Source organism: Stenella coeruleoalba (assembly GCF_951394435.1).
Source record: "Stenella coeruleoalba genome assembly, chromosome: 11".
Classification (NCBI taxonomy): Eukaryota; Metazoa; Chordata; class Mammalia; order Artiodactyla; family Delphinidae; genus Stenella; species Stenella coeruleoalba.
Window position 1 is genome coordinate 100,930,009 of NC_137157.1, and position 27,178 is coordinate 100,957,186.

At 57.7% G+C, this 27,178-nt stretch overlaps 1 protein-coding gene across 1 annotated transcript in view; it reads left to right on the plus strand.

Moving 5' to 3' along the window:
- The window catches only part of CACNA1C (calcium voltage-gated channel subunit alpha1 C), a 457,740-nt gene that overhangs the window by 350,149 nt on the left and 80,413 nt on the right, over nt 1-27,178 (plus strand). The window contains exons 11-17 of the mRNA XM_079938602.1: nt 2,540-2,566; nt 10,615-10,775; nt 11,592-11,817; nt 23,653-23,860; nt 24,724-24,844; nt 26,132-26,246; nt 26,927-27,047. Coding sequence (XP_079794728.1) covers nt 2,540-2,566; nt 10,615-10,775; nt 11,592-11,817; nt 23,653-23,860; nt 24,724-24,844; nt 26,132-26,246; nt 26,927-27,047 — 979 coding nt within the window. The remainder of the gene's footprint in view (nt 1-2,539; nt 2,567-10,614; nt 10,776-11,591; nt 11,818-23,652; nt 23,861-24,723; nt 24,845-26,131; nt 26,247-26,926; nt 27,048-27,178) is intronic.

The following is a 27,178-nucleotide window of genomic DNA, read 5'->3' on the forward strand; positions in this document are numbered from 1 at the left end:
GCCTCAGACGTGCGTCAGCCTAGGTGGTGCCTGCAGTACCATCTGACAGACGTTAGGGCGAGTCAGGAGGATTCGGGGAATCGCTGTGTCACACGGCAGGGAGCAAACGTATGGGCTCACGACTCCGAGAAGCGGAAAGGCTAAGCATACAAGCAGCTCCCAAGAAGTTCAAATATTTGTCCAATAATGACAAATGCAAACTGAGCAACTGAGTGAAGCAGAGGGAGTTCCGGGCGTGTCTCCCGTTTTAAACCTTCACATCAGCAAAGACAACCGCGGTTTCCTGGGAGGTTGGTTGTGGAGGCCTGAGGGAAAGAGGCAGCTGGGCTGGACAAGGGTCAGGCCCACCCAGCAGGGCTGCGCTCGCGGCCTTACATGCGAGGTACCCACTTTCGGTACCTGCTGCTCTTCAAGAATCCACGGGAAACATGGGGAGGAAATCCTACCTTGTGGAGCAGTAACTGGGGGGAGCCCGCACGCCTTCTGAGCAGGCCGGTCCCAAGCAGGGTCTGGAGCAGCCGGGCCCCCCGGTGTTGTGGCCTCGCTGGGATCCAGGGGCCGGCACCGCCGGCTGGAACGCAGGGCTGGGGCAGCGGACACGGCGCCCGCAGGCTCCCGGCTCCCCTGCTCACGGGCGGCGTGAGCAGCTCTCCGAACCCCGAGCTGGTGGTCACCTCCCAGGACACGAAGGCTGCGGAGACCGGGTGCCCCTGGTCCCACGAAGTGCACTGACCCTCCTACACGGGGAGTGTGAGGCCCTCCGCTCTCCCATACCTGGGCTTCCCTTTGTCTCCAGACACGTGCCCCCGAGGACCCCCCTCCTTACCTGGGGTGCTCCAGTAACAAAGAGCTTGGAGGGGTGAGTGCTTTGGACCCAGTGAGCCTGGAACGATGCTCACAACCTGAGAGCGGCAACAGCAATCAGGCTTCAGCGTGGCGTCCAGGCTCGCACGTCAGGACACGCAACCACGGGGGAGAGAAAGTCCCCCTCCATTTCCTCCGCCTCAGAACATTCCAGAACACCCAGGAAGGAGCCACAGCCAGTGACCACGCTTACCCAGGACGTCATCCCCAACGGGAGCCCTGGTCCTCCCGCGCCGCGTCCCAGAGCCACTGCCTGGGAGACGCGAATGCTCAGACCTCAGTGCCCCACGTGGGACTTCTTAAGAACCCGCCTTTGCTGACGACCCACCGGACTGAGAGGAAGGCTTACGGGGAGGGCGTGTGGTCTGCACTGAAGGCCCCCGAGAGGCCTCTGGGAATGTCCGAGAGAAGGTGGAGCCGGGCCAGGCCCTGTGGCAGAGCTGCCGGGCTGATGACCGCCCATGCTAGCTCACGTCCCTCAGCGAGGGGTCAGCTGTCCAGCAAGCCTGGCTGGGCTAGAGGAGGGAGCACCCCGGCCCCCACCATCCAGGCGCAGCTGGAAGACATTTGTTTTTCCTTTAAACTGTGGCCCTAAGTAAGATGCCACCCGTGGCCCCGGCCTCCGCCCACGTGCCGTGTAACGTGATTGAAACCTGCAGCCCTCGCAGCATCTTTGGGTGGGAAAGGTTATCAGCTGGCTCGGAGCAGTAAAGGCTGCTGGCTCTGGTTCTCAGTGCCCCAGAGACATAATTATCTCATGCACGATGGCTCTGCCACCTGTCACATCTTCTGGCTTATTTTTTTTTATAAAAAATAGCAAGAGGGGCTGATTTCTTGCTTCGCAGCAGAGCTCTCTCTGTGCTGAGCTGGGACAGGCGGATTTTGTCCCCTCTTCATCTCTGACCAGCGCTCTGCACCTGCCTGCCCGTCCGAGCACGGTCTCCCACCCGCGGCCCTGCCAGCGCTCACTCCTCAGACACCAGGGCCTTCCCGACGTGTGGCCTTCCACAGGGCCATCTCAGATGCCTGCATGATCTCTGCCCCCAGCCCGGCTCCATCCGGCCTCCCACGGGCCGCAGGGCCTCCTGGAAGTTTCCACCTTTCAGTACCTCCCCCCTTCTCCAGAGATGCCCCTCGAGTCAGCCACCAGCCCACCCACTGGTGCTTCTGTCCACAAGTCCCCAGGTCTTTAGGGCTGCACACCACTGCCAGCATCCGGGGTCTGTGCTCAGCCCCGGCCTGTTTCCTTGGACCCAGGCTCCACGCTCAGGCCAGGTGGTGATGGGGCCGGGCTCCTGTTCAGACGGCGCTGGGCCTCTGCCAGCCTGTTCCCGCCTGCAATGTCCGAGGGCCACGTCTGCAGGAGGGGCTCCTGTCCTCCACGACTGTTCTCAGGGCGTGGCCCCCAACCCGCTGCCCGACCCCAGCTGACGGTCTGAGAACACAGCACCGTCTCCGGGGGCCACGTCTCCACCTAGAAGATGCTAGATTCGTAGGTTTGTGGGCTGGGCCAGCCCTCGGTCTCCCCTTCAAACACACAGACACCAGGACGTGCTGACCGCAGGGCTGTCTCTCCGAAGCTGCTCTGTCCAGCGCCCGTGTGGTCACCTGGGGGCGTCTGAGAAAAGAGGGAAACGTGTGTGTCGTTTGGTAACGTCTCCTCTTTCCCTTTCAGCCACAGGATCTCCAAGTCGAAGTTTAGGTGAGTGAGATGCTCCTTTCCTGCTGGGCTGGGGACACCCCCGGCTGGGGGCTGAGGGGGGGTCAGCGGCGGGTCTGCTTTCCTTCTGCGCGGCTCTCAGGAAGAGGCTCGTGGATCAGACCAGGCGTGGCTCCGGGCTTGGGGCTTGGGAGTTAGTGATTTTGGTGGCCCCGGCCCTAGGAGGTTGTGAGATGCCATGTCCCCCCCTTGTAAGATGAAGTCGGTTGAAGTAAGCACGTGGCCACTGCTGCTGTTCTCGGCCATGTGCACGGAAGTGAGGGCTTCAGAATCTTCCTCGCTGCGCCGTCCTCGCCCTGTCTGCCCCTCCAGCCTCGCCCCCCGCGCATCCCACGGTTCCTGAATGTCCCCCGTCCTCCCACACGTCCAGGCTTCCGCGTGGAGCCCTCCTTCCGTCCGAATCGCCGCATCCCTGAGCCTCCCCTGGAGAGCTCGGGCTCCTGTTCAGAACCTCACTGGTAGTGCATCTCCACACCTTCTGCAGACTCCCCACCCTCCCCCCAGCGCTTCGCTCAGACCTCTGTCACCGCCCTCCCCACGCGGGCTCCCGTGTCTGCAATGGGCTCTGTGAGCCCCTGAGGTGCTATTTGCAGGGAGCTGAGCCGGGCGCCCGGCGGGTAGCAGGCTGTCCGCCATGTGCACTGGATGGACAGATATGTGAGTAGGGGTGGGGATTCACTCCCACAAAGCCTGTACGAGCCAAAAACGATAGTGTTTAGGTTTCATCATTGATCTAATCCTGCTTCCCCAGCCGCACCTGGGGCAGGTGCATAAATAACATTGAACTGTAGTCCAGCCGAGCAGTGTAGCCCAAGGCTGCCTTTTAAACTGGCCCTTAAGCTAAGTGTTCAGTTCTCTTCTTTCCTCTGCCCAGCTCTTCTCCAGGGTGGAGAAGCGGGGCCGGGACTTCAAGACCCCGGGAGTACCCAGGCCTCAGTGAGGACGGGTCCTGGGGTCCAGCCCGAGACCCCTGCTTGTTCCTCTAGAACCGGGCCTGCCAAGGGGCCACAAGTCCATCTGGTTGGGCCTCCACCCACGGTGTCCGTGGGCCCCATGTTGGCCTCTGGCCTTGAAATCGTTGCCTCTGGTCCCCAGGCTCTTTGAGCCCATGGACACCTCCAGGCCCTCCGTGGACAGGCTGCAGGAACCGGACGCTCACCTACGCACCGGCCGCCTGTCCCGCTCTGTGCCTGCCTGGGTAGAGCTCTAGGCTGAAGGCTGGCATCCCCCAGGGCCCCGCAGACCCTGTGCTGCACCCAGGAGAGGCACCTTCAGCCCTGACGTCCTGGCCTCCCCGTGACTGTCTGGCTGTTTCTAGAGCCTGGCGCTCGGCCAGAGAATTAAATGAGGATGCTGGTGTGGGACCCTCTCCCCTCCTGCTGTCACCTTCTGCTCCCATGTTCCACTGCGGCTGGAAAATGCAGGCTTTCTCCCCTTCCACTTCCTCTGAAGCCAAGACCTCCTTCACATAAAAATCCTAGGGTCAGGTCTCCCAGGTCCAGCTCTTGTTACAGGAGAGAGCTCAAGAAACATAGAAAATCCTTTGCCTCCGTAGCGCTCGGACCTTACTGCTTTCTCTCCAGCGTCTGGAGAAGCGGCTGGCGTTCAGTGGGGCCTTCATAGATACTAAGTGGAGGGACGAATGGATCGTCCTGCCCCCGCATGGCATTAGGCTTGACGCAGACTGAAATGAAAGCTCTGTGTTACAGCCAAAGCTGAGAAAGCACTTCGTGCTTCTGCAGTTCCAAAGCCCCCATGCAGGGAGAGAGTAAAGGGGTATAAAAATACCTTTGAAAATATTTCCAAAACATCATTCTCATTACATGAAAATGGGTGACTCATAAATGAACAAATGAATGCATGAGTGAATGAACGAACAAACGTGCTCTGGGGGGTGGGAGAGAAATCACAGACTTGCCTGGACTCGCTCCAGCATGAGATGACCCGGGAGACGGGGGGCGTTCTGTATCCAGTGCTCTAGGGTGTAAGCTGTGCTCTGGAAGAAGAGGGGCACGGGGGTCCACCTGGACCCCTGGACTCTGTTTTGAGACGTGGCTCACCCTGCTGGTACCAGATCCCCCTCTGGGAAGGGCTCCTCCCCCTGCAGCTACTACTCAAGATACAACAGAAATACACAGAGAAGATTCTGTATTCATTCCCAGAAGACTTATGACTAGTCAGTTGGCACCATCAGTAAACCCTTTCAGAGGAGGACACTGAGGCTGACAGAGGCCCGGGGCCACGTGGCTCGCGCTTGGCCAAGTCGGGACCCACGCCCAGGACCCGGGCTCTGCACCATGTGATGAGGCTCTGCCCAGGGATCCGAAGCCGTTTCTGCCCAGCTGTGTGTCTAGGGGCTGCAGCGAGGGGTCGGGGGCGCTCCAGGGCACAGCTGTTGAGTTAGAAACATAATGCCGGACACTCACACCCTTTGTAAAACTTTCTAGCAGCCATGTTAAAAAAGTGAAAAGGAGCAGGTGAAATTCATCTTAATATAGTTTATTTAAGCCAGTGCGTCAAAAACATTATTTCAATATGTAATTAATATAAAAAATGGATGACATATTTTATATTAATTTTTCTTTGCAATCCAGTGTGTCCTTTACACTCACTGCACACCCATTTTGGACTGGCCACGTTTCATGTGTGCAGTAGCCACAGGTGGCCAGTGGCTACCGCACTGGACAGTGTGACCCCACAGGGTCAGACGGCAGCTGCCTCATCTACACCCTACAGTCCAGTGGTGGTGTCTGTTTAGGGGATAACAAAGGCTGGCAATGGATTGAAAATGCCATTGAAATCACCAAGGTCGACCCTGAGAAACCTCTGTCTGCTGCAGACGCAGGAACGGTGTCCTCAGCCCTTCTGTCTGTCTGATTGTGGCAGCTCACACGGGTATAGGAGGCACAGGAGAAAAACACAGTAACACGGGAAACGGAGAGAGAATTTCTGCAACTCAGAAGTAACCTCGTAAACAGTGAAGAGCCTGTTTTACCCTGAAAAGAATCTAAAATTGGAGTTAAACGCACACGCCAAGTATTCTCGCTCATTCTCTCAGCTTAACAATGACAAATAATAGAATTTGAGCCTCAAACTGGCCTGTTCCATTTGCAAGACGGTGATACAAAGTCACAGGGTCTTTAAAGGAAATATTAGAGCAGAGGTTTTAGGGAAATTTGGGCAAATTAATGGACTTGTAATATTAGGGCAATGTTAGGGTGTTCCCTTGGTAAGCCAAGTCTCTACTTTGAGGAATAAGGAACTTGGCGACATGTGGGGCTCAGAATAGGACCTAGTTACGGAACAGACGCCCCTGAGCGCCTTCCGCAGCGTGAGGGGATTAGTCAGATAACATGTTGGGGCTTGGATCTGGACGTCACAGCGGTCTGAAGTGAAGCCCTCGGGGGTCTGAGGTCGGGAGCCCTGTCTCGCCCGTCTTCAGAGAAACGTGCCTCCGAGGTCCCTTCACCTCTGCCATCCCATAAGCAATAAGGCACATGCCCAAATTTGCCCCAGTCGCTAATAACCCATTTTTTGGTTACTTTTGTGTAAAATAGTTAAATGTTAAGGATTTTCTGGGTTGCTTGTTCTCAGCTCTGGCCACTGGAAAGAGCCCCAAGTGTCCACCGTTTGGGTGCTGTCTCCTGTTCTAGATGCTTGTCCAAAATTCTGTGCCGAGCAAACTCCTTCAGGAGCACTGCCCCCTCCTCCCGACCCCATCCGCGGGGTCCTTAGCCCCGTCCACAACGCGGAGTGAGTAAGTGTGTGTAAAGTTTGTCTCTGCTGCCCTACCTGCCTGCCGGCCCAGTGGTCCTACTGTGTAAGACCACAGTGGTGGGCTGTGAGCCCATCACAAAGGACAGGATGCAGCCCCTTCCCCTCAGGACCCTGCGATCTCAGTGGAGAAGCCGGAGTCACACAGTAAAGATACTGACCTACAGGAAACGGAGCATCGCGTCCTCTGGGGAGGCTGGCTGGCACCCCACGGTGGGCTGGGCTGCCCTTCTGTGTGCCCCTGGGGCACCTCTACTAAGCCCGCCTGGCGCGCGGCACCCTCGGGGTCCATATCACCGACCCGAGTTTCCCGTCTGCGTGTTAAGCTGAATAGCTAGTACTTGGCTCGGGGAAGATGTTTCAATGTTTCTTGAACGTGTAGCTAAGTGAGCAACACGGACAGTAAGTGTGACTGGAACTTGGCAGCTGGGACGTCTAGAAAAGTGCACCGCCGGGAAGCTGGGGCCCCCGCTGAGCCCTGAAGCAAGGCCAATGGCTGCTCTCTCCCAGAAAGGGAGGCTTGGTGGGGGGACAGCCGTGTCGATGGAAAGGTAGGAGCCGGGCCAGTGCCGGGAAGGGGTCAGGCGGGTCCAGGCGAGCGAGCAGAGCTGTCCGGTGGGAACGCAGCGACGCACGGGTTTGAAGACGTGCGAGAGGCATGTCCGTGCCGCCGTCACCTCCAGGTCTGTTCCGGGAAGTTCCACTTCTCGAGGGGACAACTTTCCCAGTGAGAGTGGAGGGAACGTGAACAGCAGGCACATTCCTCCTCCCTGTTTTATCGTTTAATTTCTATATCCTCCGCGCATATGTAAACACACAAGTGCACTTACACATTCTGATAAACCATTGCATTTATTGTGCAGTAGGAAGCGTTACCAGGACACCAGTTGTCAAGCAAAGCTGTATTTTGAAGGGTGGGAGGCGTGTAATCATCTTTAAATACTTTCTCTGGATGGTAATTACTCCACCCCCGCCCCGGTCCGAACCCACGTGACTCTCCTGAGTGGCTGTCTCGGGAGCGCACGACTCCACGGGTGCCGCCCCGTCCGTCACAGCCACAGCTGCAGGGCCTTCAGCAGAGCAGCTCCAGACCCCAGGACAGGCCCGGGCACGTGGCACCCGCATCCACCAGCCCCAAACTTGGGGAAGAGCGCAGTCAAGGTCTGGGTGTGAGACAGAGTTGGAGTCGGTTCCTCCAAAATGTGGAAGAAAGCAACCGTGATTCCTTTGGCCTCCGAATCACAATTATTGGTGATTTTTGTAAATGATCTTGTCTCTATTCAAAACATTCTTTGCAACTACAGTGTAACCTATTGCCGACTTAAAAAAATGCACAACGTGAGGGTTGTGAGTTAAGTCTTATTCGGGGCAAAATGAGGACTACAGCCCGGGAAACAGCATCTCGGAGAGCTTTGAGAAACTGCTCCTAAGAGGCAGGGGAAAGTCAGTACAGATGTGATTCTTTTGAAGGGGGAGGGGCGTACATAGAATCCAGCAATATTTTCTGCAGAAGGTTTCTGCTCGTCTCGTGACGGTTTCTGCTCGTCTCGTGACGGTTTCTGCTCGTCTCGTGAAGGTTTCTGCTCGTCTCGTGAAGGTTTCTGCCAGTCACGGGCAGCAGACGTCACCGTGGAGGATCTTAGTGTTTTTGTAGATAAGAGGAGTTATTTGTTCCCGGAGCAAGAGGGCCTCATTCCTGACCTCTGCCCTGAACTCCTTTCAGGGGGTGTCGAAGGTCAGCAGCTGCAGCGGCTCGTGATTTAATCCTCGTAGAGGTAGATGGCAAGGGCCAATTGGTAGCTGACGCTATTTAAGATTGGATATGAGTTTGTCCTGAAAACTCGTTTTTCAGGGGGAAAAAAAAGTCTTACCAACTTTGTCTGCAATATCACCAAGCTCGATCGCAGGAGAGAAGCAGAGTCCCGCCCTGGCGAGAGCAGGTGCCTAGCGCCGTGGTCCAACACCGCCGGAGGCCGCTCCCCCCGCTAGGGACCACCTGGGCCCCTGTCCCATTGCCTTGTCCCCCCTGCGCCCTCTGCCACCCCTGCTGTCGCCCGGTGGTGTGTCTGGAGCGTGGAAGCCTCCACAGCGCATTGGGAACCACCGTCTTCTGACCCCCAGGCCTTTCTTCTCCATGTAGCGACTCTTCCCACCAGTAGCAGCAAACGTCCCTGCCAAGGTTTGGTGCTCCCTGGAGGTGGCGTCCCCGCCCCTTCAGTGACAGGGGTGAGGTCAGGTCAGAACACCACCCCCTTAATCCTTTCTTCCCTCCCTGCCCTGCAAGCCAAAGCCAGGTCCTCCTGCAGCTCCCAGGCAGCAAGGCCCGCCTTAGACGTGCCCCTCGCCTTCTAATCTCAGAGCAGATTCCAGCAAAGCTATGGCAGCAGGGTTTTCCACGGGCCGCAGGTGACAAAACAGCAGAAATACAAATAAGGCTGGGCTCTCCAGAGGGCCGCCTGGGGCGCGTGGAGGGTCCCGACAACAGAGCCTTGAGCCTGGGGACCTGGGGACCTGTGACTTCATGCAGATAAGGGTGCAGGTGTCCAGGACGATAGCCATCACCACCACCCCCCACCTTCTGTCCCAAAGCGGGGGCTCTGTCCTCAGCCGCCTGGTGGGTATCCCTACGGACACAACCTGCAAGTACCTCAAGGTGTTTTCCGGTCGAGCCCCCCTCCACGGGGCGCCCGTGCTGGTGACAGCGCCTCCTCCAGACACCCCTCCACCCTTTCTCTCTCCCCTGCACTCGTGGTCAGGGTCAAAGGCCTGCTGACTCCGCCTCCAAAGTCCACGTCCCCTCACTCTCCTCCTTCCTCGAGTAGAGCTGTGGCCTCCATCGCCTCCAGCCCGACACTGCCCACGGCGCCCCTCTTACCGTCCCCCAGCTGGACGGTGACCGTGTGGCTGCTCTCGTTGTGTTTGGTTTTCTGGAATCAGATCCCCTCTCGATACAGGGCCCCCGCAGTCTCCCTGGCACCCCGTCCTTCGCTCCTCACATGGTGTTAAACTGGTAACTGTTTGGTCAACGGAATTACCAAATATATCTGCATATTCCCTCGGTATCAGGAGGATGAGATTGGGGACAAGCTATAAACCTGTCCACCAGTGAATCCTAAAATGTGAGCGTTTCCTTGGGGTCATCTGGCTTCACAGTTGTCAACCATGGTTACACATGAGAACCATCTGGGGAGCCTTAGCAAACAGCAACGGTATTTGGGGGTTATTTAAAAATTACTCAACCCCAGACAATCAGATTTCACTGGGTTGGGGCCCGGGGCCTGGTGTGTTTTTGTTGTGTTTTTTTAAACTTTCCCCAGGTGGTTCTATGCACAGCCAGGTTTGATGAAAGTCCCTAACCAGAGGCCATGCGGGCGAGTGTCCCGCGGCCCAGGTATGAGCTTTCAGGGCCCACGTATGGCGTGAACTTGCGTGTAGAGGTGGGGGCAGTGTGCCCGTTGTTCTGAACAGAGGATGTAATCTTGAAGGACTCCACAGCCTCCCCTTCAAGTCAAGCACTGCTGGTCCAGATCCACCTCCCACTCTTCACGGATGCGGCAGCCAGGGGAGCGCCTGGCGCCTGGGCTGCAGGCGGGAAGAGGGGACGCCGCTGGCTCTGCAGGCAGGAAGAGGGGAGCGCCTGGCGCCTGGGCTGCAGGCGGGAAGAGGGGACGCCGCTGGCTCTGCAGGCAGGAAGAGGGGAGCGCCTGGCGCCTGGGCTGCAGGCGGGAAGAGGGGACGCCGCTGGCTCTGCCCTCACCTGGTGTCAGTCCAGACGCCCAACTCCAGGGTCCTTGGTTTTCTCCTGAAAATCGGGACAACGCCTGCTTTGCAGACATGTTTAAAGGATCTGGGAGAAGGCATGAGAAGTGCCGATATGGTACCAGCCAGACATGGGTTCGCTAATGGTAACCATTACTAGTCCTAGTAATACTAGTCTTACGACTTGCAATACTATTTCTAGTGATGCCGTTACTGTGAAATTAAATAACCTCCCTTCAGCTTCAGGCCAGACCCTCACACAAGGCTGGCCTTGCTCGGGGTCACAGGCCAGGGGGCCACATTCCCAGAGAAGCAGGGACCCCCCCCCCAAAGGCCACACCACCAGCCGCGAGCCGGTGACCTTGGTGGGACGCTCGTCTCTGGCCCTGGTGAGGTCGGGCCAGTTCAGGGGAGCGAGGTGGCCACCTTGGGGCATATCGGCCGGGGACCTGAGTTCACAGCCGCCTCCCGCCCCGTCCTTCTCTGCCCCTTTGCAGCCGCTACTGGCGCCGCTGGAATCGGTTCTGCAGGCGGAAGTGCCGCGCGGCCGTGAAGTCGAGCGTCTTCTACTGGCTTGTCATCTTCCTGGTTTTCCTCAACACGCTCACCATCGCCTCTGAGCACTACAACCAGCCCCACTGGCTCACGGAAGTCCAAGGTGAGCGGCCGCCCGGCCGGCCTGCGTTCCTCGGGCTGACTCGGCCCTGCCCCAGGCACACCAGACACCGGGCACACCGCGGCCTGGCAGCTCGTGAGCCGCTGAAACGCACCAGCTCACGCTACAAAGACGGGGCTCCCCTGGCCAGGCGACACGCCCCGCCTGCCCTGGCCGTCACCGTTGGGTCCAGGAGACACGGCCACGAGCTGTGGCTTGTTGGGCTACGTCAGATCTCTGGCTGCCGCCCCTCCGCCCCCAGTGGGTTTCCAGTACCTGGGGCCGCAGTATGGCCTCCAGGCGTGCTGGCCAAAACCTGTGAGGGGCGGAGAGCACAAAGCCAGGGAGAGGACGAGCGTGGCCTGAGCACAGGGAATGTCCTCCATGGCAGTGGTCCCACCACCCCTCCCTGGGCCCCGGAAGGGATCTCCCTGGCCAGAGCCCCGGAACCGGCCCGGGGGTCAGGCGAACACGGCCTGGGCCCGGGTGTCTCCCGGAACCCAGATGGGGCTCGTCTCCCGGTGACAAGGGCAGACGAGGACCCCGGCTCCGGCTCTTGGCGGGTCAGTCTAGGCAGAGGGCGCCCCCTCGAGCCTCACCTCTCGTCTCTGGAAAAGGGGCGTGGCAGCAGCCCTGCTGCCTGGCAGAGTCGCTGTGAGGGCAGAGGATGCGGGGGGTTTGCTGCGGTTGTAACTAGACCCCTCCCCCCCAAGTCCACGCAGCGAGGGGGGTGTGGCGGGATCGAGCTCTGGGGTTTCCCCGCAGGGATCCGCCACGCTCACCTCCTCTCCCCCCCGTCCCCCGTGCGGGTCCCCGCAGACACGGCCAACAAGGCGCTGCTGGCCCTGTTCACGGCGGAGATGCTCCTCAAGATGTACAGCCTGGGGCTGCAGGCCTACTTCGTGTCCCTGTTCAACCGCTTCGACTGCTTCATCGTGTGCGGCGGCATCCTGGAGACCATCCTGGTGGAGACCAAGATCATGTCGCCCCTGGGCATCTCCGTGCTGAGATGCGTACGCCTCCTGCGGATATTCAAGATCACGAGGTGCGTGGCCCGTCGTCCCCCCGGGGGCCCAGGGGAGGGGAGCCGCTGTGTCCCGGAGGATCTGCCCTGGGCTCGCGTCGTCGCCAGATGGCGCCTCCGTTAGAGGGTCCTTCGGCTGCTCACACAGGCAGCGCAGGGGTGGCAGCCGCGGGGCCTCCAGGGGCATCGGGGACCCAGGCTCCTCTGTCCCTGCTTCACCAGCCCCGGGCCTGCCCTCCACCGAGGTCACAGGCGGCGTCCGGAGGCCGAGCCCTCACCTGTGGGCTCGAGGCAGGAGAAGGGGCTGCCGGCTCCTTTCCGGCTCCCCCGGAATCTCACCTATAGCTCAGCTCTTGGGGCCGCCCGGCCCCTAGAGAGGGAACCTGCTCTTGTAGCCGGGCCTGTGCTGAGCGTGTGCGGTATAAAAGGCAGCCACGGGGCCTCGACACGCCCCCGCCACCCGCGGCCCCCGAACTCCCCCGGGACAGGCGGGGCGGGGACGGGCAGCCTCTCCAGGACAGCAAGTTTCCACCGTGTTGTGACCCATTCTGGGTGGTGAGACCAGCTTATTGGATCACGACCATCATTTTTATTGAGAGATAATCCACATACTATGTAATTCACTCTTTAAAGTGTCCAGTTCAGGGGTTTTTTATGTATTTGCAGTCTCGCAGCCAACACCATAGTCCCGTTTTAGTGCGTTTCCATCCCCCAAAAGCAGACCCCACGCGCCCTCTTCCCTCCTCCACCCTCCCCTCCAGCGCCCGTCACCACCTTGCCTCCATCTCTGCAGACCTGCCCTCTCTGGACGGTTCATGTCCGTACGACCTGTGCTGCTGTGTGACCAGCCTCTTCCACCTGGCCTGATGGTTTCAGGTCTCCCCCATGTTGTCCAGAGATCGGTGCTTCATCCCTTTTCGTGGCTGAGCTGTATTCCACTCTGATTCCTTTTCGTGGCTGAGCTGTATTCCACTCTACGGATAGACATCACGTTTTGTTTATTCGCTCACCTGCTGGTGGGCGTCTGGTTTATTTCTGCCTTTTGGTTCCCGTGAATGATCCGCTAGGAAGCATCGTGTTCAGGTTTTCGTGTGGACGTGTTTTCCCGTCTCTTGGATATAAGGAGCAGAATTTCTAGGTCACATGATAAGTCTGTAGTTAAGGTTTTCAGGAAGTGGCAAACTGTTTCCCAAAGAGACTGGACCATTTTACATTCCTACTGGCGATGTACATGGGTTCCAATTTCTCCTCATTCTCGTTTTTAATGGAAGAATGAAATAGGGTGGAAAACATCGGAGTGCCTCACGTGAATGTAAACACGTTTCACAGAAACCCCCGGGATCGTGCCTGGGTCGCAGTATAATATGTATTTCTCACCGTGGGCTGTGGTCTTCCTGGGAGGGGCACGTCAGGAGCACCTGAAGGGGAGGGGTTCCAACTGTGCCCCCAGAAGGACAAGCCTCCCACCCTAGAGTCTGATGCGGGGAGACTGGGTGTCAGTGAGATCCTGCTGGGAAGAGTGGGGTTGGTATCGCCCGTGCCAGGCCCTGGACTTAACCGTCTCTGCACAGAGTCTCCGAACTTGTGGGGAGACGGGGGGTGCTGCAGGGCACCTGGGTGTGACTGTTCTCTTCCCAGTTCCCTCACCAGCCCCCGTGCCCCAAACACACCTGCTCCCGTGGGTTCGTTGAGGGTTAGGGTGAGAAGAGGCATTTGAAGAGTTGAGTTCAGTGCCAGGCAGAGAAGATTCTTGGTAACCGAGTGCTCACTGTGACTCTGATTGTAACTGTTGTCATTATCAGGAGAAGGAAGAGGGAGGAAAGAGCTAATGGTGACACACACACACACACACACACACACACACACACACTGTGGCTGTATTTGGTCGTCTGCCGTGTACACACTGTCCAGCTCTGAGAGGCAGGAAGTGGGCTGCATGGTGTGGGCTGAACCTGGGAGAAGCAGACAGTCCAGCTGGGGAGACGGAGTCCGCTCCTGGGAGGCAATGAAAGGAAAATCTAAGACAGAATGGAATGAGCTGGCACAGTAGGCAGGGGCGACATCTGCTTCGGGAAGCTGGGGACAGGAGAGCAGCCCTGGGGAGGCCTCAAGGCCAGAAGACAGACTCAGAGTACAGGCAGGAGTTACATCCCCAAGTTGGATACTCCTGGGCGACACTTGCCTCGCCCCCGCCCCCGGAAAGAGCTCTTCCTCAATGTCTGAATATCTTGACGCCCCAGAAAATCCTCGGTTCAAAATGAAAGTAGTAGAAACGTCACGACACTCCTGGTGAATGTGCATCAGCTCTCGGTCTGTGCCGGACAGCCTGACCCCAGTGCTCGCCTGCGTCTGACCTGTAAATCTTCACCATCACCTATAAGAGAGGGTGCTGTTATCATTAGTCCCATTTTCCAGATGGGAAGACTGAGGGAGTTCAGTCGCTTGCCCAGGGGTGAAGCTGGGATCACCAGGCTCTGTGCCTCGACCATGACCACGGGCTGCAGGGCTGATGGCTAAACTCTCTTGTCTGTCTCCAGAGACAAGACGTAAAGGATTTTGACTGATTCTGCTTGCTCCTCCTGGGTCAGCCCAAGCTATTTTTAATTTGGAGTTTCAGGTGCCTCTTAAGTAATTCTCAAAGGTCCACATGCTTGGGGCTTTGTCTGTTTTTTCAATTCCTATAGAAAAGAATTTTGCTCCCAGATGTTCTCATGGCATCTTGAAGAGACTGCACATTCATTCTGTTTCTAATCAACAATTTATCTATTTCTAATCTGAAACTATCGCCAGGAAGCCACTTTTAAGTCTGTCTTTGTCAGCGAGCTTCCGGAAGCCCCTCCACAGGAAGGGTTAGTGGCATTTTCGGATCTCCATAAAATCCGTAAACAGAAGAATTTCATGGTCTAATTGGAAGTTACTTTGGCAAAGGCCATCATCTTCCTGTTTTCCAGTCTCCAAACTGTCTGGGGGCTTCTGGAAGACAGCAAAGAGTCCAGGTGTGGGGGAGTCCCAGGCCCCCTCCTGAACCTGGTCTCCAATACACTCCAGTGGCCAGAAAGTGCCTAAAATAGGGGCTGGGGGGTGGGCGTACTGGTCCCCTGAGACAGGTCAGCCTGGTCCTGCCATCAAACAAGTCTGTTTCTCCCTCCTCTTTTAAAATCTCTTGGAGGAAACTTTGCGCCATCCCGCTACTATTTTTAACAGCGTTTTCTGGACCAGTGACTGTGGTTCTCAGACCTAGATGACCTTCTCAGGAGAGCTCATTAAGGACCCATCACTCTAGAGAGTTCAGCCAGCAGCTCCTGGGGAGCTCCAAGCCAGTGGCCCAATGACCTCACTTTGAGAAACTCTGGCCTGATTTTCTGCCGCTGCCCTTTGTCCTCTTTCTTGTCTAAAAATAGGAAGCTTCAAGTATAATTGGAAACTTGATTCTTCCCTCTCCACTCTCTCCTCTAGACAGTAGCCCCGACCCGGTGAAGACGGTGTTTCTGATGGCTCTGGACTGAGAAAACTCATAATGATAAAGGCCTGATAGGAGTCCAGCAAAGTTTTAAAATTGATTTTAATTTTATTAATTGCTACACACCTGACCACATGTGAGGCTCTTTATTTAGAGTGCTAGGATCCGTGGATCCCCTCCTGTAGTTCCAGGCTGCCCTCCTCCCACCCAGGGCCTGTGGTCTAAGGGCCGGGAACACCGATCTAGACCGTGGTTCTCAGCCATGACCTCATGACCCTTCAGTATGTCCAGAGCAGCTCGACAGTGTGTGGCAGGTCACTTGCTATTGCTAAGAGCTAAAATACCAAAATCTGTGAATGGTTTCTTTTTTTTTTTGCGGTACGCGGGCCTCTCACTGCCGTGGCCTCTCCCGTTGCGGAGACAGGCTCCGGACGCGCAGGCTTAGCGGCCACGGCTCACGGGCCCAGCCGCTCCGCGGCATGTGGGATCTTCCCGGACCGGGGCACGAACCCGCGTCCCTGCATCGGCAGTCGGACTCTCAACCACTGCGCCACCGGGGAAGCGCCAAATGGTTTCTTTTTTACATAGCAAATACAAGTACATTCAGTATTGCTCTTGTAACACCCTCACTCTTGGTCACTTGCGTTCCTGAAGGCTTTAATGAACGAGCAAGAACCGGGTGGGTTTACAGCTGATCCGTGGCCCCTGCGGGAAGAGAAGCCGCTGGTTTATGATGACAGTGAGTTGCTAGCCTGCTTACATTTTTGTGGCACTTTGTCAAAATCTGAGCGTGCCTTAGGGAGTATACAGCGTGTAGGCATATCCACCATCCTGTGGGTCTCATTTTTATATAAAAAGACTGGGACCCCTGCACCAGGCTGTCCGCTGATCGCTGAGTATTCACAGTGCTATGGGTGGGGAACTGCAGGGTGAGAAGGTCCGGGCACCTCTGGGAGAAGAACAGAGAGGCACGCACGTGGCCGAAACCTGTGTCGTCTTTGTGTAAATGACCGCAGGCCTTCCAGCTGCGTGACGGATGGGGCTCTTTCTCCTGCTTTGGGGCTCTCTGGGGCTCTAAATGTTGCCCGTTTCAACGTCTAGTTTGCTGTTTGTCAGGCCAGCCTGACCTTCACTCTATGAGGAGGAAGAGCTTCAGTTTGCTTAGATCTGGGTGTGGCCCCGAGGTACTAATTACGTCTCATTTTTTATACAGTTGGTCTTCACGTGCAGCACAGCCCCTCCAGCCCTTGCTGTTTTCCCTCTTAAACCCTAAATGCTTCTCTTTCTTCCACCGCTCTTCCCCCGCAGCTCCCTTCGCCGTCCCTGAGGTGTGAGCTCAGACTGACTCAGCACAGACAGACTCACTGGGGAATCGTGACCACGCAGGGGCCCACAGCCCCGAGGTGTGAGCCTTTTGCAAATCCTCCAGACTCTGAGCTCTCCATGTAACTGCCGGTCTGGCCACGAGCATCAGACCCTCCCGGCCCCCTTCTCAGGGCCCCAGGGAGGCTCTGAGCTCCTCACGGGCCACTATTATAAAGGTAACTTTGGCGTCCGCCCAGTTGCTGGCCCGGGGCCTATGGAGAAGGCAGCTCAGACGCTAGAGCCCGCGGGCCGGCCGTCAGCGAGGAAGGTGCTTATTCTCGGGGGTTAAGGAGACAGGGGAGGACGACGTCTGGCTCCCTGTCTCACCCTGACACAACCACAGGGCCGACTGGGGACTCTGAGAGGCTCCCAGGAGCCCTGCCTAAATCCCACGGTCGAGGCCAGGACACCCTGCCAGTCGTGATCAGCTCACATCCCCCAGGGGGGTTATGTCCCCAGTGTGACCGAGGCCTCTGACGCAAACAGGGAAGACAAGGCCTTTGCGTTTGTTGCCCAGGTGGGGTTTGGCTCGAGAGTGACGGACATAAACTGTGCATCCGGCCCAGGACAGAGGCAGGGTGGGGACCAGCCAGATCTCAGCTGGCAGGTTTGGCCCGGGGTGGGCAGGACACGCTGCTGGGAAGGATGATTCCGAGCCACGGGAGGGATGAAGAGAGACCATGACCCCAAGGGGGATCGGCAGGGGGGGCGAGTCTCTCAAGCGGCCTGTGCTTCGGGGGCTGAGACCCCCAGTGCTGGAGGGCTCTTCTGTGCATGTGGACGCACGCGGACATCATTCTGAAGAGGCGGGGCTTGGTTTTTCTCAGCTTCTCTGCAAGGTTCAAGACCCTGAGTCCTTTGTTCTGCTGGTGCCCACTTTTCTCCAAGGCGCCTTCTTTTTTGGCGTGAGTGTGTGTATTTCAGTCTTAATCAATTAGGATGAAAGCCCCCTTCGACGGTGCATATGCCGTCCACCCTCCAGTTCACCACCCACCAACCTTCCTGGAAGGAGAGGGACCCTGGGACACGGGGCCACAGCGGTCACAGACATCAGGACAGACTGACATCGAGAAGGACAGAGGTGCAGGGCCTTCCCATCGCCCTGCCCGGAGGCTGCCACCCGGCACCTACAAGCCTCTTTGGTATCAGTGTTGAGGAGAACACACCCTGTTCCCTGCCATCTGCCATGGTGAGCCAGGCCCCAGATTCCAGCCGTCTCCTCTGAGCTCCGCAGTATCCCCACAGCGATCCCCGTGTCGGTCTTCCAGGGAGTGCACGTAGGGATGGAGGGCCTTCCGTCCAGCGGGGGGGTCCCTCGTGACGCCAGGCCACTGGCACCAGCTCTGCTCGGTATTCCTCCAGAGGCACAGAGCACAGGTGGCAGGCCACACGCGGGGACCTCCACCCTGCCCTGCTGCACGGGAAGCAACAGGAGGCTGAATGCACGCAGCGCCCACAGCCACGACCTGGTCCAAGGGCGGCATCTCCTCAGCCCAGGTGTGTCCATGAGCAAGTGAGTCAGGCACTTGGGCGCCGTCTGGCTCGTGAACCAAGGCTGGCAGGTGCCCTCAGACCTGCGGCCGCTTGTTCTGAGCCCCCGGGGGGGACGCTGTCCCCAGGAGAGACTCATGTTCACACTGCTCTCTGGAATCCTACCCAAGCGTCTAGAAGCCACAGCGACCCTACTTCCTATGTAGCAAACTGAGGCATCATAGACATTTTTCTTTTTTCCTTTTTTTGAGTCAAGGCATACAGCTGATCCTTGAACAACAGGGGTTTGAACTGCGAGGGTTCACTTCCATGCAGATTTTTTCGCACTGCAGGTCTACACAGTCCGAGGTTGGTTGGATTCGAGGACACGGGCTGTCGAGGTATTCTCGGATTTTCAACCGCCGAGGGTCGGTGCCCTAACCCCTGTGTTGTTCAGGGTCCACTGTAGTTGACATATAACATGATACTCGTTTCAGGCGAACATAATGTTTCCATATTTGCATACATTAGGAAACGATCACCACAGTCAAGTTAACATCCATCACCACACACGATTTTTCTTTTCTTGTGATGAGAACATTTTAAGATCTATTCTCTTGGCCACTTTCCAGGGTAAAATATGGTGTTGCTGACTGTGGTCACCGTGCCGCGCATCACGTCCCCAGGACTTATTTGTTTTATAACTGGACGTTTGTAGCTTTTGACCCCTGCACCCAGTTCGCCCACCTCCCCCCCACCCCACGCCTCTGGGGACCAGTCTGTCCTCCTGACACATAATAGTGTGACGAGTGGCCTGGTAGCCACGGGATCAGAAGTGACGTTGCGGGGAGGGCGAGAGCCATTCCTCACCTTTGAGCAAAGTGGGTTTGACTCCGGTGAGTGTGAGACCCGCCCCCCAGCCCTGCTCCACACACACAGGGTCTGTGTCCCCTTGCCTTCCCTCCGTTAAGTACAGAGGTGTCATGTTGAAGATCTGTTCCTTCATCCAGCAGAACACTCCCAGGGCACCTCCTCTGGCTGTGCTCCCAGCACAAGCCCTGCTCTCTGGACCGTCCCCCCGGAGGGGATGAGCATGTGGAATGCAGGCTGGGGACAGGGTGGCTGCCAGGAGGGCGCTGCGCAGGCCCTGGGGGACTGAAGGAGTGAGCCCTGCAGAACCCAGGGCCGGGCCGGCGGTGTGGGGCATGCAGGCGGGACAGTGGGGGGCCGGGCTGCCGCCTCGCAGCGGGTAGCAGGGGAGGTGCCGTCCACAGGGTCTGCGGGGCCTCGGGCGGGGCCTTGGAGAGCATCCTGCTGCCCGGCCGAGGAGGGGTCGGGGGTCACAGGGCGCCAGGAGTTGTCCCGTTGTCGGGGATTCTGAGAGTAGGAACATGGCCAGGGGTGTCCGCCACGTTTGTCACCGTTATTGTGCCCTTGCCCTCTGTGATTACGGAGTAATCCATGGAGAGATATCGGGGCCTGTGAACACCCTGCTCTCCAGAGACCTTCCACCCGTGACGGTCTGTACCTGAATCACTGACTTGTTCTGTCATTCGTTCGTTCATTCATTCATTCCTGCTGTCCGTTTGACACCGGCTGTAAAGCAAACCCCTCTCTCCTTTCTTTAACGTCAGTGGATTCGATTTTTTTCCGTGTATTATAACTTATTACTGTCGCTGAGAGCACCGGTGGCAGTGCGTTCGCGGCTCCTCGCCTGGGCAGGAGGGGGGGTGCGGGGGCAGGACGGGGGAGACACCCGCCTGGGTGGCAGGTGCCGGAGGGGCTGTAGCCCGGTTCCGAGGACGGGGTTGCGGCTGTGGGTGTGAGGCCACCTGGAGGGCGACCCCAAGGGTCTGGGCTCGAGCCAGAGACGGCGGCTGTGCGTCACCGCGACGGCGTGATGGCGGGCGGGCCACGGGGCTCGGTCAGGCCAGCGGCTCGTGCTGGGAGCCCCCCATCGACTGAGAGATGGCCACGCACCCCTCGGGACATGGGAGCAGGAGAAAAGCCTTCCGACCCGAGGCCCGGCCCCTGTAGGCGGCTCAGTAGGCCTCCTCCGCCCAGCGTCCCCAGAGGGTCTCCACCACCCCCATGACGGGCGACACAGCCGTGCTCCGTCCAGGCTCTCAGTCCAGGCCCGCGGGCCGCACCCCACGCCGGGCAGACCCCCTCCCGCACGGTGACTTTCTCCCTCGGGTCTGGGGCCTCCTTGGCCGGCGCCCCTGGGCCCGTGGCCGGCAGACAGCCTGAACCTCAGCGCTGGGCTGGTCTATTTCCCTCACATCCACGGCCCTCGGGAAAACTAAGGAACCAACTTCTATGGCCATGAAGACTTTCCCAGAATATTCTGTGCACTGTAGGGTCTGTGTGACCTTAACCCCCAGGCAGACACCGTCCACCCCCCCAGTACAGCGGGACGTTCCCGTTACAGATACGCGCCGGAGTTTCGGTTCCTAAATACCGGCTTGCCGACGGGGGCTGGGTGCTCGCACAGCAGTGATTCGTGGTTCCGAGCGAGGCCTGGGAATCGGCATTTAGAAAATGGTTTCCCACCCCCGGCATGTCATCTCCAGACAGGTTTGGGAGCTTTCAGTGTAAGAGGGGAGGGCGTCCTAGCCCCCAGAGGTTCTCTAACTCCTTGCTTAAACAGAACGATTAGTACAATCTCTAGCCGACCGGGGCCAGGCAGCCCGTCACACACGCCAGGTTGCACAGAATCTATTTGAGGACAGAGATGCAGGGGATGAAAGGAGAACCTCTGGCCTCTGCCGTCAAGAGCTCAAGCCTGTTTGGGTGAGACAAGGCTGTCACAAATGTGGAACAGGTAAGAGCCTTTCTAGAGCAGATACAAATCGATGTATATTAACATTCTGCGAACAGAGGGCGTGTGGCTGGCAGGCAGGGTAGAGGCGGAGCAGGGCTGAGTCTGGAGCACGAGAGACTCCAGGTTGGGGAGACGCTCATGTTTACACCCAAACTGTTGGCCCATCTGCTTCTGTCACTTATGGAGCCGTTCCCCGGAGAGAGGTGCCCGGGTTGGGGTGCAGTGCCAAGCTGCAGCGGGGCGTGGTTTGCAAGGCATTGTCTCGAGCAGCAGAAACGATTCCCTGTCTGCCTTGGTGAAAAGCCGGGAACATCTAAGTGGAGGAGATCAAGGTCGTGACCTGGAAGGCAGCTGGGTCGGTTAGCGCTGCAGGGAAGTGAGACGCACTTGGCCAGCTGGGCGCGTGTCCCTTTTGCTGCAGTGCGTTCCTCACCCTGAACAGACCCTGTCCCGGGTACCCAAGCCCCGTCCAGGGCCATTCGTGTCCCCCCACTTCCCCAAGAGAGGGCTCTTCCCCACCCGTCCCCACAGTGAAGGGCGTCCGCGCTCACAGCGGAGAGAGGCAGGGCCCCTCCAGCCGCAGGCTGTCGCTGTGGACTGGGTGTGTTTGCTGCAGTCCAGGATCTCCCAAGCTGGCCTGCGTATCGGAATCCTCTGCGACCCTTGTTCAAAGCAGTTTTCTGGGCCCCAAACGACAGCTATTGAATCAGGATCTCCAGAAGACAGACTTTTGAAACAAACCAACTCTTTGGACTGGGTGAATTTGGGAAGCCTCAGTAAACCACACACCCCCTCTTACCCACGGGTGACCCAGGCCACCCTCACCCGTGGGTGACCCCATTCATGGCTGGGCTGAGGCCCGCATTCTGGAAAAAAAAATTTTGTTATGTGTTTTTTTGTCTAAAGATCAGTAGTGATAACAATAATTACTAACCTTTATCACCTGTGTGCCGGGCACAATACTGGGGTCTTTCTTTTAAATGAAGAGCTGGAATTATATTTTTTCTAGTTTTACTGAGAAATAATTGACGTACATCAGTGTCTGCATTTCAGGTGTACAGCATGATGGTGTGTCTTCTATACGTTGTGGAACGATGGTGACAGTAGATTCAGTTAACATGTGTCATCTCGTAGAGACAGTGTGAAAAAAGAAAAACATTCTCCTCGTGATGACAGCGCTTCGCGTTTACTGTCCTAACAACTGTCACACAGCACACAGCAGTGGTGGCTACAGTCACGCTGTGCGCTACCTTCCCCGTATTTATCTATAACTGGAAGTTTGTACCTTTGACGCCCTCCCTTCTGTTCCCCCCACCATCCCCCGCCTCTAGTAACCACAGATCTGATCTCCTTTTCTGTGAGTTTGGTGGGGGGTTTTGTTTGTTTGTGTCTGTTTTTGGACTTTTTTAGATTCCACATATCAGGGAGGTCACGTGGTGTGTGTCTTTCTCTGTCTGACTTATTTCACTAAGCCTAATGCCCTCCAAGTCCTTCCATGCTGTTGCAAATGGCGGGATTTGCTGCTTCTTTATGGCTGGATGATATCCCATTGCAGATAGCGCACACCACATTTTTCTTTCTCCGTTTCTCCGTCCATGGACACTTAGGTTGTCTCCGTGTCTTGGTCATTATGAATAATGCTATAGTGAACGTATCCTTTGGATATGTTCCCAGAAGTGGAATTGCTGGAGGGTATGGTAGCTCTATTTTAATTATCTTGAGGAAACTTCATTCCGTTTTCCACAGCGGCTGCACCAACTTACATTCCCACCAGCAACGCACAAGGGTTCCCTTTTCTCCACATTCTCACCAACACTTGTTATCTCTTGTCTTTCTGATGATGGGCATTCTAACAGGTGTGAGGTGATATCTCTTGGTTTTGATTAGCATTTCCCTAATGATTCACGATGTTGAGCATCTTTTCACGTGTCTGTTGGCCGTTTGTATGTCTTCTTTGGAGAAATGTCTACTCGGGTGTGGTTTTTTTAAGTATTTATTTTTATTTGGTTGCGCTGGGTCTTAGATACGGCATGCGAACCCTGAGTTGTGGCATCCATGTGGGACCTAGTTCCCTGACCAGGGCTCGAACCCGGGCCCCCTGCATTGGGAGCGTGGAGTCTTAACCACCGCACCAGCAGGGAAGTCCCTGTCTGTTTTTTTAATAGGATTATTTGGGGTGTTGTTTGTTTGTTTGTTTGTTTCGCTGTTGAGTTGCATGAATTAGTTATATATTTTGGATTTTAATCTCTTCTCAGATATATGGTTTGCAAGTGTTTTCTTCCCATTTTTTAGGTCATCTTTTCACTTTGTTGATGGTTTCCTTTGCTGTGCAGAAGCTTTTTAGCTTGATGGAGTCCCACTCGTTTATTTTTTATTTGGTTGCCGTTGGGGGGAGTGGCTTTTTAAAAACTGTTATCGCATGTAATCCTCCCAATAACATAATGAAGCGTGTGCTACCGCTGGCCCTATTTTTTCAGACTGTGGGGCGCAGAAAGAAGGGAGGTTAAGCAACTCGCCCAAAGACACGTGCAGAGCTCGGTCGGAACCAGACTCCCGACCCGGGACCCCTGAATTAACTCACTCACGCTCTAACTGTGAGCTGGCCAGCCAGGTCCCACCACCACGCTGCCCCAAGGACAGGGCCAGGAGGAGGGCGTTGCAGCCGGTCCCAGAGCCCCTGGTGGGGGGGGCAGGGGGGCAAGGGGTGATGGAGCCTCACCCCGCCCCCCGTCCCCAGGTACTGGAACTCCCTGAGCAACCTGGTGGCGTCCCTGCTGAACTCTGTGCGCTCCATCGCCTCCCTGCTTCTGCTGCTGTTTCTTTTCATCATCATCTTCTCCCTCCTGGGCATGCAGCTCTTCGGGGGGAAGTTCAACTTTGATGAGATGCAGACCCGGAGGAGCACGTTCGATAACTTCCCCCAGTCCCTCCTCACCGTGTTTCAGGTATGGACTCCTCTCTGCCGGGACTGTGCTCTGGGGGGAGGGCCAGGGGCCCGGGGCGGGGGAGGAAGGAGCTTCCCGCCCACTCCCACGGGGCAGCCAGAGCAGGTCGGCCACAGGAGCCCAGGACAGTCTGTAGCTCTCCTACCCCGACCCCCAGGAAACTGCTCTGTTGGATGGACCACTGGGGGGAAAAAAAGATCCAATTAAGCGGCTTAAAAACTGTTTCTTAGCCGTGGAAACCTTTATGCAAATACATTCTACATGGAAGCCCAAAATATCAACAAAGGAAAGTGGACGGCCCTTGCTGGGGAGGGGAGGGGGACAGGACTCTCTCCTACCCTTCACGCTTGCCCCCAGGAAGATACGACTACCATCGAATTTGAGACTTCACGGATACGTGGGCTTAGGGCCAAGCTAAAGTAGCACTTAAGTTTAAAAGCAGATCGATTTACAGATTAAACTGGGGAATATGTGGATGTTGCCGGAATCTTAAGGATGGTACCCAGCGTCCTCACATTTGGAGAGAAGCGGGGGACTGTGGCCCCTTAGTGAACGCTCCCCTTGACGACCTAACCCGAGAGTCAGCCACCGAGCTCTGTCCCTGGGGTAGGAGGTGTTCTGCCAAGGAAGCTCTCTTAGTCAGTCAGATGATGTGTGCCGGTGGCCACGCACTCCGTCTAAGGAGAGGGCTGGACTTGCGGGGGTCACAGTTCAGAGCCCTGGGAGGAGAACGGGGGGCAGGAGGCGGGGGAGGAAGAGACAGATGTGAGACGTTTGTGTCTCGCAGGGGGCTGGGCAGGGGAGTTTCGGGTTTGCTGCTGGTCTAACGCTGTGTCCCTTATTGGTGGGACTGTGTCATTCAGATCCTGACCGGGGAGGACTGGAATTCGGTGATGTATGATGGGATCATGGCTTATGGCGGCCCCTCTTTTCCAGGGATGTTAGTCTGTATTTACTTCATCATCCTCTTCATCTGTGGAAATTGTATCCTTTGCTCCTGCCTCCCCCACCCCGCCCCCGCTGCCCCAGCTCTCAGCCTACAGCTCGATGCCAATAGGTGTGCCCCGCAGGTCCTAACTTTGGGGGAAGCCAGGGCCCTCCCCCCAGGGGAAGCAGGGAAGGGCAGGCTTGGGAGAATATGTCCAGCCCAGACCACCTCAGCGGTGTAGGTGTCTGGGTGGGAGCCCGGAGCCTGGGGCCAGGGGGGACGCGAGTCGTCCCCCAGCCTCCAATTCCAGGAGCGCACCCTCGCCGCGGTCCAGGCGAGCAGCCCCCCGCCCGGCGTTGTGCTTGTAGCCGCTCACCCGACGTGTGCGCTGGTTGCCCAGCCCAGGCCCCCTGCCCGGGGAGGACAGAGTCTCCGCCCCGGAAGTGACGTTCACCTGTCGCCCTGCTCTCGGGCCAGGGTCCCTCGCGCTGAAGCCACTCTGCGGGATGTTAGCCGCAGGCAGAGTGGACGGGCCACGGGCAGGATCCCGGGTCCCAGGCTGCCGGCACCCCCTTCCCGTCCTGTCCCTGCGGGTGTGTGCACAGGGGCTCGGAAAGTAAATCACAGAAGATCTGGACACACAGGCCAGCGGGCGGCCTCGGGCACACCCAGGGCTGCACCTAGAGTCCTGGGAACGGGGTGGAAATAGCAGTGCCTCCGACCCAACGGGCCGGGTGAGGCTGAACAGGACGGTGCACGCCCAGCCCCTGTCCTTGCGGGGCCGCAGCCCTCGCTCCCCGTGTGAGCCGGAGCCTCCTGGGGCCTGGGGTGGAAGGTGGACCTGAGCAGCGTTAACCTCTCGTCTGGACGGGCTCTGATCCGGTTCTCTGACCCACAGTGCCTGCGTCCGAGTCTGGGGTTGGGGGAGAAGAAAGGGCAAACTCCGCTCCAGTTAGGAGCTCGGTGGACCCTCCCAGGGCCTCTGTCTGAACAGGGTCACAGCGGGAGGCGCAGGGCGAGCGGGCACCTCCTGGCAGCGGTAATGGCCACTCTGCACCCTGTCCCGCTGCAGCGCCGCTTACGGTGTCAGTCACGGGTGGTCATCTCGAAACCGGCAGTTAAAGAGCGAGGCCCGGCTGCCGGCCACCCCGCCCCCGGCCCCAGCCTGCCAGCGGGCCTGCTCTCGACCCCTCAGAAAACCCTGGGAAGCTAATGGGGTGATGGGGCTCAGAGCCCCTCCCCGAATGGAGCTCTGCCCCCGCGTGTCCTGCCCCCTCCCGCCCCCCTGCCCATCCACAACCCCAAGTCCAAGGGTCATTTTCTTTAAGAATGGGCACAAACAGATATCCTACTGAATGTGTTCTTGGCCATTGCCGTGGACAACCTGGCTGACGCCGAGAGCCTCACCTCTGCCCAGAAGGAGGAGGAAGAAGAGAAGGAGAGGAAGAAGCTGGCCAGGTAACCGCCAGCTTCCGCGGCCCAGCCTGGGGTGCCGCTCCCCCCTGCCTGGCCGTCCCTCCTGGAAGGGGGCTGGTTGGGGCTCTCTGTGTGTGTTGAGCTCTCCCCTAATTCCTGGGCATTGCTCTAAGCGGGGACCACCGTGAATTACATCTCTGGGAAGGTGTTGCCCCACCCGTCCAGGAAGGTGGCGGGTTCTCTATTGAGAAGGGAGGTCATGAGAGGTGGTAGGAGTAGAGGGGAGGGCGGGGGGCGGCAGCCGCTCATGGGAGAGGTCCAGCTCCGGCTGAAGAGCCATGAGAAGAGAAGCCAGGGCCCCACTCTGTCTTCGTCCTTGTCTACGTGGACTGTCACGGGCCACACCTCTGCTGAGTACTGAGCAGGGTTCTCCAGGAACCTTCCTCTGGGTTAGACGGGGACTGAGCCTCTGAGAAGCTGGACTCTTCAACTGAATGCTAGACAGAGCCAGGTGGGGACAGAGTCGGGATGGGACAGAGCTGGGCAGGGACAGAGCTGGGATGGGACAGAGCCAGGATGGGACAGAGCTGGGCGGGGACAGAGTTGGGCAAGGCCCAGCGCCCCTGTGATTGAGCCGCATGGCATGGGCCCCAACAGACCACAGGGCAGCTCCCTATCAATCTGGTCACATCCCTTTCTTTGCCCTCCTGCTGACCGGCCAGGACTGCCAGCCCAGAGAAGAGACAAGAGGTGGTGGAGAAGCCGGCCGTGGAGGAGACCAAGGAGGAGAAAATCGAGCTGAAATCCATCACTGCGGATGGAGAGTCCCCCCCTGCCACCAAGGTGAGGGGCTGAGGCCCGGGGAGGAGGACACGGTCCTCCTGGGCCAGACACCAGGGGAAGCGGGGGAAGAAGGGGCTGGGGAGGGTGGACAGCAGAGCTGGGCGCAGAGAGAAGGCAGGCCAGCCTTCTGC